Source organism: Protobothrops mucrosquamatus, unplaced genomic scaffold (assembly GCF_001527695.2).
Source record: "Protobothrops mucrosquamatus isolate PMUCROS unplaced genomic scaffold, P.Mucros_1.0 scaffold2552, whole genome shotgun sequence".
NCBI classification, from domain to species: Eukaryota; Metazoa; Chordata; class Lepidosauria; order Squamata; family Viperidae; genus Protobothrops; species Protobothrops mucrosquamatus.
The window spans coordinates 6509-20132 of NW_015388612.1; the positions used below are offsets into that span (position 1 = coordinate 6509).

A 13624-nucleotide genomic window follows, 5' to 3' on the forward strand; every position below is an offset into this window, starting at 1 on the left:
CAGGGGGCGGAACCACGCATGCGCGGCGCTCCCGGGCAGGGAAAGTCCTCGACTTACGACCGGTTGGGTAGTCCTCAACTTACAACCGGTTTAGTCCTCGACTTATAACCGATTTAGTCCTCGACTTACGACCGGTTGGGGATAGCGGCATTAAAAAGGTTGAGAACCACTGGTTTAGGCTTAATATTGGAATCTGGCAGTTTTGCTTTCTGTATTCTTACAAAAAAAATAGTTTACTTGGCAGAATGGTCTGGATAGGAACAACAGGAGTAGATTACATCAAAAGCTGCAACATATGTCCATCTTTAATTTTGAGATTCAGATACTAATTATTACAATAGCATGAAAACTGCCACTTGTGCAAATAATAAATGAGAGAGCAAGGTTGAATGAAACAGTAAGAAAGAAAGGTTTTTGTTGTTTAAGACCATTAATACTACCAGGGCTTTTTTTCTCATAGAACGCCCAGAACAGAGTTCTGGCACCTTTTTTGGATGGAACCTTGTAGGGTAGGCAAGGCGGGTTGTATGACGTGTGTGAGTTCCGGCACCTTTTTTTTTTTTTTTTAGAAAAAAAGCACTGAATACTACTGACTTAATTTGGGTGAGCTGATAGGTGAAACGTGTACTGATTTTAGGGCTTTTTTAAAAAAAAAAAAGCATGCAGATTTTTGACTAGTAAACATATTTTCTGTACATGTTAAATTGTTTAGCTTTAAGAAAATATGTTTTCTTATAAGTCCATCTCAATCCTTTTCCATTATTTATTTGGAAAATATTTTTAGAAATTGTTTTATTTTACACATACTTTTAGTAACATTGGAAACATAAAACTGTAGAACATCTGAGCATAAACCATAATCCTATACAATATAAACTTTCATTTAAAGCCTTAAAGGTCTAGGAGTTTGGTGTAGTTTGCTTTCTTTACTAGGCAATAATAACAGGACACAATAACGTTTTTTCCAGCTTCCTCTGTCTGTTTCTAAAAGTTCCTGGGCAATGTCCTAAGTCTAGGACTTTTAACTTATCCCTTTGCATTACGATATATTCAGTTAGGGTTTTTCAGGCCTTTTTAGGTTTTTACACCAAACTTCCTTAATGATGTCTAGAACCCACAAAGCTGTCTCCCAAATAAATTCCATGGATGCCTGGGGAATTTCCTTATTTGCAAACAACAGAAAAGGCAGCCACATATCCTAATATTTTGGGTCTTGGCCTGCATATTTCTTGAGCATGCTGCTCCTCCAATTACTACTTCTTATGAGTCTTGGAACAGCATCTCCTTTCCTCTTTCCCACACAGAACACCACCACCCACCTGCTTCTCTGCTCACCTTTACAGCCAACAATTGTGTCTCCGGCCTCAGTTGCCTTTTTCTCAAGCTGTCTTACCTTCTTCTGACATGGTGTGACGTTTGAATGGTTATGTATTGACATATTACAAACTGGAAGAGGGAATAATTTAAAAATCTGTCTAGTAGAACCCTTTTTCCAGTAGTACCCCTATAAAAGATAATTACAATAAGCTGCTATCAGTCTGGAATTTCTGACACTCCGTAGTCTGTTCAGCTGGGGTGTTCTTAGTCTTTCTGTTTAGGACTTCTCTCTTCATACCGGCTGGTGGGTGGGGTGGGAAAAGAAAAAAGAAGATTCTTTGATTCTTAAAGCCCAGAAATACAGAACTTTAGTTAATCTTCTGCCAATCCTGAAAAGGGTAGTTACATCTTGCACGTGGCAAAGGTTTTTTTAAAAAAACAATCCTTCTAAAACATGTGTTCTAAGACAAATGTTTGGGTGTAATAAAGGGGATTATTGCTAAAAGAGTAATACAGGGCAAACGAGGAAGGGAACAATCACGCCCACAGAATTTCAGGTAAAATTTCATGTATTCAGCCTAGCTAAACTTTGGGGGACAAATTTGGGAAAAAATATTCAGATACTATGATGTGTCTATACCTAGAAAGATCATACCTATGCAAGCCATAGAATTCTCTGTAACACTCTATGGAAGAGAAATTTTGGACTTTCTGAGAAGCGGGCTAGGAAGAATATTGACATTTTTGAATTCGGTATTGGAGAAGATTCCTGAGAATATCATGGATAGCTAAGAAACTAAAGAAGAGGATCAATGAACAAATCAACCCAGACTTCTCCATCAAGGCACAAATGACCAGGCTCAAACTATCCTACTTCAGACACCTTATGCAAAGACCTCTGGGAAAGACTCCGATGCTGAGAAAGGCAGAAAGAAAAAGTAGACAAGGATGACCAACAGCAAGATGAATGGACTCATTGCAGTGGCAATGTATACACTCTTGGAGGTCCAGAAAGACAGGTTAGGGACAGATCATCAAGGAGAAAATCTATGATTGTGGTCATTAAGAATCAAGTGTGACTTGATGGCATGTAATCAATTAATAAAAGTAGTTACTCATCTCCTTGGTTATGTTCTTGGGTTTCGACATGTATTAATTGTATAAAGGAAAGTTAGAAGGAGGTATTTTTAGGTCAATGTGGTTGGACATTCATATTGCCTTTCATATTTGTTCATATTGTTCATTTTTTTCTGAATGTTTAACTTTGATTTTATTGAAAGCCTTGGAAAGAATGATTGTTGCTTTGCCCAGTCAAGGACAGGACTTCATATATGATGTCCTAGATCCAGCCAACAAATCAGGAATTATCTAGACTGAGTCCACCTCTCTATTGTTCTTTGAGGAATTATAAAGGTGCAATCTGATTTTCTCTGGTACCTCCTTTGTATAAAGGGGATTATATGAGAGAGGCTGCTTGGAGGCAGAAGGGAAGGGCCTTATTTCCACCTTTTTGAGCCTTTCAGCATGGAGTCAATTTATCACATATCCAGTGCTGGGCTGTACCAGAGGAAAGGGCTGGTCATAATGTATAACTTCTGCTTAATACTGGAAGGAAGAATTTGTCAAGCCAAATCTAAAAATACTTAAATATATTGAACAACTAAGAAGTGTATAGTAAAAAAGAATCGTGAATGCTTTTTCATAAATCGTGGGTTTAATAATCTGAACTGAATGGTCCTGATACAACACAAATGAAGCAGTAGAATATTTGTGTGTGTGTGTGTACTTAAAAAAATAGAAGCCATAATAAGGGTTATTTAAGGATACTTCCTGTTTCTGAAGTAAGAGGCTGCTTGTTCTCAAAATTGGTGTTTTCTGAACAACATGACCTGAGGGTGGTGATGGCCACACCCTTTTTCTGAGTTATGAATGTGATTTTGATTCTGGCAAGGCGGCATCAATTCAAAGCACTGGAATTAGGTTTAAGTTTAAAATGTCTTTAGCTGTCACACAGAATAAGGTTCTAATTCTAAACAGGATGGATGGATGCATGGATGGATGGATGCATGGATGGATGGGATGGGATGGGATGGGATGGGATGGGATGGACGGACGGACGGGATGGATGGACAGACAGATGGACAACCAGAAATGTAAGATTGACTTAAAGACCCCCCAATGCAGAACAAACAAACTTAAATTGTATATACGAGAATAAAATTATCTAAGATAATTTTACCCCTATATGAGGGCTATGGGTATTTTTACATTGATTTTAGCTGTAGTGGAGGATAGTGTTTCCACTTCTTTCAGTTTTCTACTGCAGATTTTGAACTGCGGGATTCAAGCAAGTCTGCAGTTTTTGTTAAACCCTGCCTTCAGGCTGGTTGAAAAAAAAATATGACATTTTCAGCTTCAATTCGGCATGTAACGGGATATGCCCATTAGTGTGGTCCTTAGCCACCCAGAATCATTGAGAGTCGAAAGGCATACAAGTTTAATAAGTTAAATTAAATACAAGTTCAGTAAATCAAATTACTGCCATCATTGTAAATGGAACAGATGTCTAGGTCAGGGAATGCTTTCGAATCATAATCCAGGAAGATTTTGCACTATGAACAGCAGAGGGCAGGACTAACTGGAAAAGCCACGCTAATATATGCTGATTCAAAATGTGAACTTTACTTCTGAATAGAGCCTTGTTCTGCCAAGGAATCTTTAAACATCTGTGATGAAACTGTAGATTCTGTGATATGATATAAGGCGGCACATTTAGCATATCCAAGCTTGCTGGCCTACTTATTGACATATGTAAACTATAACCGTCCTAAAGCAAACTTTACATACCTTTATAGCTGCATACAGCAGGGGAGTGTCATTCATAATGAGAAACATGTTTTTCAAGAAAAGAGATCATTATTAGCGTAAACATGGTACGGTGGTTAAGGTTTTGAGTTGGGATTTAGGAGATTTGATTTCAAATCCCCATCAGACCAGCAGCTTACTGATCCTCTGGTCTAGACATTTCTTTAGTTCGGTTGAAGTGAGGGGAGTCTTCCACCTATGTATACTATCTTAGGCTCCCAGAAGAAAGTCTGGATATGAAAGTATCAATATTAATAATTAAATACATCTATTCATTAAGTATCCAAGGAACATGAGTGTTCCTCAGAATATGTCTCCATAGATCTTTGCAGTGCTTTAGTGATTTAATTTCAAGGCATAAGAAGCATAAAATAATAATAATGATGATGATGATGCAGCATACAAAGTCAAAATTGAGAAGACAGCAACAGACAGTAAGTGCCGCCTATGCAAAGAAGCTGAAGAAATAGTGGGCCACCTGGTAAGCTGCTGCAAGAAGATCGCACAGACTGACTACAAGCAGCAGCATGACAAAATAGCAACAATGGTACATTGGAAGATCTGCAAGAAATATCATTTGCCTGTAAGCAAGAATTGGTGGGATCATAAAATAGAGAAAGTCATAGAAAATGATAAAAGTAAACTGCTCTGGGACTTCAGAATTCAAACAGACAAGCACCTGCAACATAACACTCCGGACTTAACAATTGTCAATAAGAAAGACAAAAAAGTCTGGATAGTGGACGTGGCAGTGCCTGGAGACAGCAGAATAGACGAGAAAGAACTGGATAAGATAACAAAATACAAAGACCTACAAATAGAAATAGAAAGACTGTGGCAAAGGCAAGCAAGGGTAGTACCAATAGTAATAGGTGCCTTGGGTGCAATCCCAAAACAACTGGAACACCACTTGAACATCATTGGCATTGACAAATTCGCCATTAGTCAATTGCACTCGGTCTCTAAAAGGTTCGCCATCACTGGACTAGACATACCCAGTTCCAGCAACCATTCCTTATAAATGTTGCAACTCGTCCCATGACATGAACCAGATGCAGAATTTGTAAAGTTCTTAATACAGGTTGTTTTAGCCACACTTTCTTGTAGAAATATATGGGCCACTTAGAAGCTTTCTTGTTTTGCCTAAGCAAATTCTGATCATCTATTATAATTATCTCTGCTCTTAATTCATATTATGATTTTGAGAAGAGAGTAAAATCAAGTGGCAGTATTTGTTGATTCCCAAAATCCTTGTTCTCTACTTGGAGGAGACTAGAGAGGGTTTCTGGCATGTAGGTGGCAGGATCACATCCACTCTTAGCAATTCTTAGAAATTGGATCCAAAGCAAAGTTTAATAACTTCACTTTCCGTACAAATCTGATTATTTTATTTAATTTCAGTACTGTATCTAGTGTGGAAAGTAGATACCGATCTACAGTAGTATCTCACAGTCATTTATTTCCACTTGTTTATTAGTGGAAACAGCCAATAGATATTCAAACATTTGTAAGAATTATGGAATAATAAAGTACTGTGTTCTTTACAAAGCAGAGACAAGATGATAAGTCTGGATTATTGCTGACTTGCAAGGCGGCTGCAGATAGTTGCTTTTCTGCCAGTGGATGTGAGTCATACTCATGCTGAATGAAGTTCATGTCCTTCCAGCACCAGCTGTCAGGGTTTCCCAAGTCAGCAATATTATTAGACCCCCTGAATATTCCAGCTGCACTCAGCAAGGGTTATAACAAACACTGAAATGGTGAAGCTAGGAAGCAGCCAAACACAGCATGAGCCTCTCTACCCAGATCCTGAAAGGTTCTTTGGGTGGCCAGCTGTTCCCATTGCTGTCATTCCAACAAGCAGGAGCAAGGTTTAAGGGGTCTGTGAGCAATGTATAGTAGTCAGATGCAAAGCAAGAAAAGGAAAGTTATATATAAAACTGGCTTGTTCTGACGATAACGCTTGATTTGGTATGTCTCATATGGTAGCAATAGCCAAATCAAAGTTAGATTAGAATCTGGCTTGCTTTGAGGAAGTTTTCTATATAAGTTTGGGGAAGAAGAAAACTGGAAGAAATTAGTGGAATCCAGCTAATCCTAACCCTCCAGCAGCTAATATAGAGAGTGTAAAATCTTTGGTTAGATTTCAAGTTCCATTTGTGCTTCCATAATTCGTAACAGCGTACATGGACTGCTTGGAATTGGGCTTACAGTTAACTCTCAGTTTTATGGACCCCAGTTTAGCAGACATGAAACCTCTGCACTTTGCCATTTTGTGTATACATAAAAATCCATTTGTCATATCACACACCGATGTCAAATATCCATGTATTCATATTTAATACACATTTGGTTTAATGAAGCTCCTCCCCCATTAGGTTGTAAAATTAAGGACTGACTATAATAACCTTTCTCCCTAGATGTTATAAATGCCAATAATAAATGCATGTGAATTAATGAAGTTCTGTAGAAGACCAACAATGGATAAGAGCATTATATTCTTAAAAAAATCAGACTTCAGTTTGACTCATAGATTGTTCCTTTTGATTTTATAACAGGGAAGGCTGCTTCTCCCCAATCAGTCCGGAGACATGTCCACTGGTACAGTCCTTCCTTTCTCCAGCTCGAGCATTCCTTTTGGAAGGACATGTACAACTGAAGACAGGTCTGCAGACTCAGGAGCGACACCTGTTCCTCTTTACTGATATCCTTGTGGTTGCTAAATCCAAGTAAGTTTCCTTGCAGAATATGTCCTCTTGATAACAGTCAGCATCTATTATGGAGTTGGTGAGAGGTTCGAAATTTGTTTGCTTTGCTTACTGACATTTAGATTTCTTTTAATTATACAACAGGAGATTACATGCAAGTAGAACGTTGGCAAAAGTTAATAGCCTTTGTAATTCTGTGTGGGTTTTCATTACTAACCAAGAGGAGCCCCATTTGTTTTGTGATGAGGGCAGAAAGATTGAATGCTGTGACATGTTTTTGCTTCTTCACAAGGTAATAATCAAGCAGGGTGAAATTCACTTGCAGGGGATTGGGAACTCAGAGGATTCCAGTGCCTGTTACCATTATGTTCCCTTCTACTTTGTTTGGCTTTAAAACCTCAATGATGCTAGTGCTATTAAGTAGTTGAATGTGAAGCTTCAGAAAGCCCCTTCATTTATCTGTGTCTAACGTGTTGTTTGAGAATGCTTCTTCAAACTAGTAACTACTGTAAATTGAAGCTTAATGAAAAAAGAAACCAATTCTTCTCTTGCTGTTGTATGGCCTTATACAGTCCTAAGTTACTGGAAATGGAAATATCCTTTTATGGTTTGCACAGAGAGTCAGTCTAGCTATGTTCTGCTAAGAACTTAGATTTAGCATTTATCTGTATGATTACAAATATTTTCAGGGCTTCAGAAGAGATGTCTCATCAGTGACGTCAGGTTACATGTTTAACTGTGTTTAAGGTGGTCCCAGTCATTTGGAGTATTGTTTGCTCAAACTTCCTCTCCATCCTTTCAGAGAAAGTCCCCCTCCCCACACTTTTATAAAGGTAACTAGGTATTTGCTAAACAGAGATGTTAGATTAATTGAGAAACCCAAGAAGCTTTAACATCTAGGTTGACTATCTACCACTGAAACCAGAGGGGAAGATGTTGAGAGATTGTTATTGACTTTTTTTTTGTCAACTGAGATTATCACTGGGAAAATATACAACATTCAAATATTCTTACATATAATTCAATATGCTGGAGGGTTGCATGCATGGTTTATTCCCATGTACTTTCCTTCAACTGACTGAAGAAAATAAAAATTGCATTGTTGGTTCTGTCTAGTCCTGTATTTTTTTTAACAGTGGCCCTCCAGATGTTTTTATGAAGCTTACTAGTAGATTAATTACTAGCTTATCCACCAAATAATAATGGAAAGATTCTATTCTGACTGTCCTCAACTGTTTACATAATTGCTTTTTCATAGAGAATAGAATAGAGCTGGAAGGGATCTTGGAGGTCTTCTAGTCCAGCCCCCTGCTCAAGCAGGAGAACCTATATCATCTCAGACAAGTGACTGTTTAACCTCTTCTTAAAAATCTCCAGTGATGGAGCACCCACGATTTCTGGAGGCAAGCTGTTCTACTGGTTAATTGTCCTCACTGTCAGGAAGTTTCTCCTTAATTCTAGATTGCTTCTCTCTTTGATCAGTTTCCAACCATTGTTTCTTGCCCTGCCCTCTGGTGCTTTGGTGAATAACGTGACCCCTCCTTCTTTGTGGCAGCCCCTCAAATACTGGAATACTGCTATCATGTCTTCCCTATTTCTTCTTTTCTTTAGACTAGCCAAACCCAAGTCCTACAGCCATTCTTCGTATGTTTTAGTCTCCAGGCCTTTGATCATCTTAGTTGCTCTTCTCTGAATTTTTTCCAAACTCTCAACATCTTTTTTGTGATATGGTGCTGGCTGCAGTATTCCAGGTGTGGTCTTACTAGGGTTTTATAAAGTGGTACTATTACCTCACGTGATCTTGATTTTATGTCTCTGTATTGTATTGGGTTTTTTGGCTGCTGCTGCACATTGCTGGCTCGTGGTTAAGTGATCTTCCACTAGGATTCCAAGGTCCATCTCATAGTTACTGTTTTTAATGCAGGTCTTGCCCAATCTGTACTTGTACCTTTGGTTTTTCCTGCCTAAATGTAAAATTTTGCTTTTCTCCGCATTGAAACTCATTTTGTTGGATAGGGCCCATTGTTCAAGTTTGCCAAGATCTTTTTGGATCCTGAGTTTGTCTTCTGGGGTGTTGGCTCCTCCTGCCAGTTTGGTGTCATCTGCAAATTTAATGAGTTCCCCTTCAATTCCCTCATCTAAGTCATTTATGAAGATATTGAGGAATACTGGGCCTAAGATGGAACTTTGTGGTACCCCGCTGCTTACTTCTCTCCATGTGGATGTGGTGCTGTGAGGACTACTCGTTGAGTACGGTTTGCCAGCCAGCTACAGATCCATCTGGTGGTGATGTTGTCTATTCCAGCTTTTTCTAGCTTACCAAGGAGTAGATTGTGGTCTACTTTATCAAATGCCTTACTGAAGTCTAAGTATACTACGTCCACAGCATTTCACTGGTCTGTTAGTTTAGTCACTTTGTCGAAGAATGAAATAAGATTGGTTTGGCATGATCTGTTTTTAACAAACCCGTGCTGGCTACTAGTTATAACTTTGCTTCTAATTGTTCGCAGATCTGTTTTTTTATTATCTTTTCTAGGATCTTCCTAGGTATTGATGTTAAACTGATTAAGTCTGTAGTTTCCTTGGTCCGTTTTTTTCCTTTCTTGAAAATGGGGACCACATCAGCCCTTTTCCAATCCTCGGGTACTTCCCCGGTGCTCCAGAATTTATGAAAGATGTGGTGCAATGGTTCTGAGATAACATCTGCCAGCTCCTTCAGAACTCTGGGATGTAATCTGTCAGGCCACAAGCATGGCCACAAGTTCAAGATACTCATTCAGCCTACCACGCCTGATTCTTTGGCAAAGAAAGAATTTCAATTATGGTTTTTCCTTCATAGTTTTTATGCATAACTGCACATGAATTGTCGCTCAGTTTTGTCTATAGCTATAAACACTGCAGTACGATAAGGCTGATATGTCAGTTCTAGTTCGTAACTTTGATTTAATAGTGAATGGTCAGATGAATAATCTAAGATCAGTGTCAAGCTTGATTGCACACAAACACCTTATTCAGGCTCTGTTGTGTTTAGGAACATCTTCCAAACACTTTCTGTTAATTCAGAAACACAAGGAAGACAAAACATTATGTACATGCTTACAAAACACCGCACTTCCAGGAAACCTGTTCCAGAGATAGAATCAGTGTAAGGGCCAGGGGTTTTTTTTCAAACTAAATAAGAACTGATTTATGTATCTGCTTATTTTGCCTGTTCCAGTTTTACTTTCCATAAGTGAACTCCAATCTCATTTGAGCAGAGGGTTTGTTTGGTTTTTTTTTTGCTCCAGTGCTACTCCTAAAACTGCTTTTCCCTGGGCGAAAAAAAAATCAGCCACTGATGTCTAATGACATGTAATTATGTCCTAAAGCAATAACTGGTCATACACAACAAAGCACTGAGCATAACAGCCCTGTCCTTCACACGCTTTGCTAACAAAGTATTAATAAATTACTTTGTGAAAAAAAATGTTATGTTAATAGGACTGGATGATCTTTCCAGGCAGACATTTTTGTTCTTCACAGTTGTTATTTTAAGAACTGGTATTTTCTCTGATTTTCATGCTAATAAACATCATTATGTTGCCTTCTTTCTCCCTTGGAACAATTTACGTGAGTATTAAAGTTCATTTTTTTAGGTGAATCTACTTTCATATCAGATCTTCCAATTCTGAGAGGTACAGGTAGTCCTCAAGGACCAGAATTTTTGTTATAAAGCAAGGCCGTGGTTAAGTGAGTCGCACCTGACTTTACAACCTTTTTTGCCACAGTTGTTGAGTGAATCGCTGCAGTTGTTAAGTGAATCTGCCTTTCCCCATTAACTTTGCTTGTCGAAAGCTGGCTGGGAGGGCGACAGATGGTGATCACATGACCCTGGAAAGCTGCATTTGTCATGCCAGTTGTCAATTGCATATAAATTTTTTAATTGCAGTTATAAATTTGAATGGTCATTAAATGAATGATTGTAAGTGGAGGACCACCTATAGTCAATTTACTAGGTAAGACATTGTGCAGCCCTGTCCAGAAGACAAAGTTTTGTTGAAAACCAAATTAGTTAAAATGCCAGAAAAGGAAACAGACTCATTCCATTATCACCAGTTTGGAAGAAATGAAGGCCGTATCTTTGTACTGAGGCTTTCCTGTGCTTTTCAACACAGAAATCTTCCATGTAGCCTCCAAGAGGGGAGAGACAATCCCCTTTTAGTACAACTTCATGAAGTGAGAGGCCACTTCTGGGTTCTGCATTAGACCTGCCATGTTATATGAATTGATCACTGTGGGAACCTTGGAAGGAGGAAAATAGTCTGTTTCCACATTTTAGACTGTAGTCAATGGAAGGGGGGGCTTTCCCGCCCTCTCAGAGATAGGCATGCCAATAATTGGAGTCAAGACAGCTCTATGAGTCAAAATGGGGCGGTTCGCATATCTCTTTTACCAATAATAATAATAATAATAATAATAATAATAATAATAATAATAATAATAATAATAATAATAATAATAATAATAATAATAATACAGTTGGAAGGGACCTTGGAGGTCATCGAGTCCAACCCCCTGCCCAGGCAGGAAACCCTATACCATTTCAGACAAACGGCTGTCCAGTCTCTTCTTAAAAACTTCCAGTGTTGGAGCATTCACCACTTCTGGAGGCAGGTTGTTCCACTGGTTAATTGTTCTAACTGTCAGGAAGTTTCTCCTTAGTTCTAAGTTGCTTCTCTCCTTGATCAGTTTCCATCCATTGCTTCTTGTCCTGCCTTCAGGCGCCTTGGAGAATAGCTTGACTCCTTCTTCTTTGTGGCAGCCCCTGAGATATTGGAACACTGCTATCATGTCCCCCCTCATCCTTATAGAACCCCTGCTTTTAATTCCTATCTTATAGAACCCCTGCTTTTAATCCCTATTTGAGTGCATGCACTTCGTTTGAATTTTCACCCTTTATTTTTCTAAAAAGGGATTAAATCCTTGAGAGATTGCAAGAAAATTATATTTATCTTATCCCATAATTGTAAAAGATGCTTCATTAGTGCTTATTTGGACTTGAAAATCGCTTATTGTCCTAACAGAATGTGTACAGGTAGTCCTCGACTTACAGTAGTTTGTTTAGCGATCAAAGTTACCATGGCACTGAAAAATGTGACTTATGACCGTGTTTCATATGACTTTTGCAGCATCCTCATGGTCATGTGATCAAAATTCAGACTCTTGGCAACCGATTCATATTTATGACCGTTGCTGTGTCCCAAGGCCACGTGATCACCTTTTGAGGCCTTCTGACAAGCAAAGTCAATGGGGAAGCCAGATTCACTTAACAACTGGGTTATGGCACCGGAGATAAATTCCATATATGTCCAATCACACTTGGCCAATAAAGAATTCTATTTCTATTCTATTTCTATTAACGTTATCAACTGCAGGGATTGACTTAACAACTATGGCAAGAAAGATCGTAAAATGGGGCAAAATTCATTTAACAAATGTCTCACTTAGCAACAGAAATTTTGGGCTCAATTGTGGTTGTAAGTCGAGGATTACCTGTAATGTGCTGATTCATGGAACTGTATAAAAAGGATGTTTATTCATTGGTTTGTTTATTTGTCACATATCTACACCATCCATCTCACCTAAGTTTCTACACAAATCAGTGAGGTACAGAGTTAAAGATCTGTAAAGCCATATTGAGGTATTGGCACAGGATTCTGCATCAGTTCACCCCCCCCTCCTCCCCGGAGAATTTCTAATCCAAAAACAATTGATTTGGAATTGCCAGAATGGAACTTAGGGGAATTGTGTAATAGAAGAAAAGTATTTGAGTCTTCCTTTATTTCTGTGGACATCATGCAGACAGCAGCTGCCAGTGAATTTTGTGCCGAACTGTGTTTGCATCTGTGGACATTTGGGCTGCTGCCAATTTCTCAAGGCCAAAAAAAAAATCTACTTAAAAGTAGATGTTTTTAGAAAAATAGAGCATTATCAATATAAGCCAATCCTCTGAAATCCTTAAAGTTTAAAGGCATCCATATTTGAGACCTAAAGAGCTGCATGTGATTGATGGTAGGTCTATGCTATAGCTTAAACAAATTTTGAAAATGCCCATACCTCTAAGAATAAATAATTTGATTTTCTTTTCAGATTTTACTTGTCTCTTTATGGTCTGCTAATATTAGTTAAAAAAACTCCAAAATAAGAAGGGTTTAACTGGAATGTAAAGAAGGAAGCTACAGTAAATATAATGAAACATACTTTGGTAAAAAGAATTTCAGTCTTTCCTAAAAGACCACTGGCCAGTTTAGGGCAGGGCAGTTCTAGAAATTTTAGAAGCATTCCTGCCACCATTTGTCATTTGTTCAATAGCCAACATCTAAAGAATGGCCTCCAACTGTAATCTAGGCAAATGGGACAATTTCTAGGGTCCATGCTTGCAGTTGTGTGAACTTTCAGTCTAAAGGGTCAGAGGCAGACAAACAAAACAGAAAAGATTACTGCATGTAGTTTTCCATTTATGTTCACTTGCCCAGAGAAAACCTTCTTGATTATTAAAACAATTTATTGGAAATAACATGAGTAGCCTTGTGTTAATACCACTTTACAATGCCTTGGTAAGGCCACATTTGGCATACTGCATCCAGTTTTGGTTACCACGATGTAAAAAAGATGTTGAGACTCTAGAAAGAGTACAGAGAAGAGCAACAAAGATGATTAGAGGACTGGAGGCTAAACAGATAAAGAATGGATGC

At 38.4% G+C, this 13624-nt stretch overlaps 1 protein-coding gene across 1 annotated transcript in view; it reads left to right on the forward strand.

Moving 5' to 3' along the window:
- Window positions 1-2265: 2265 nt before the first annotated feature.
- The window catches only part of LOC107295893 (rho GTPase-activating protein 20-like), a 37185-nt gene continuing 25826 nt past the window's right edge, over window positions 2266-13624 (forward strand). The window contains exons 1-2 of the mRNA XM_015825228.1: window positions 2266-2336; window positions 6741-6911. Coding sequence (XP_015680714.1) covers window positions 2266-2336; window positions 6741-6911 — 242 coding nt within the window. The remainder of the gene's footprint in view (window positions 2337-6740; window positions 6912-13624) is intronic.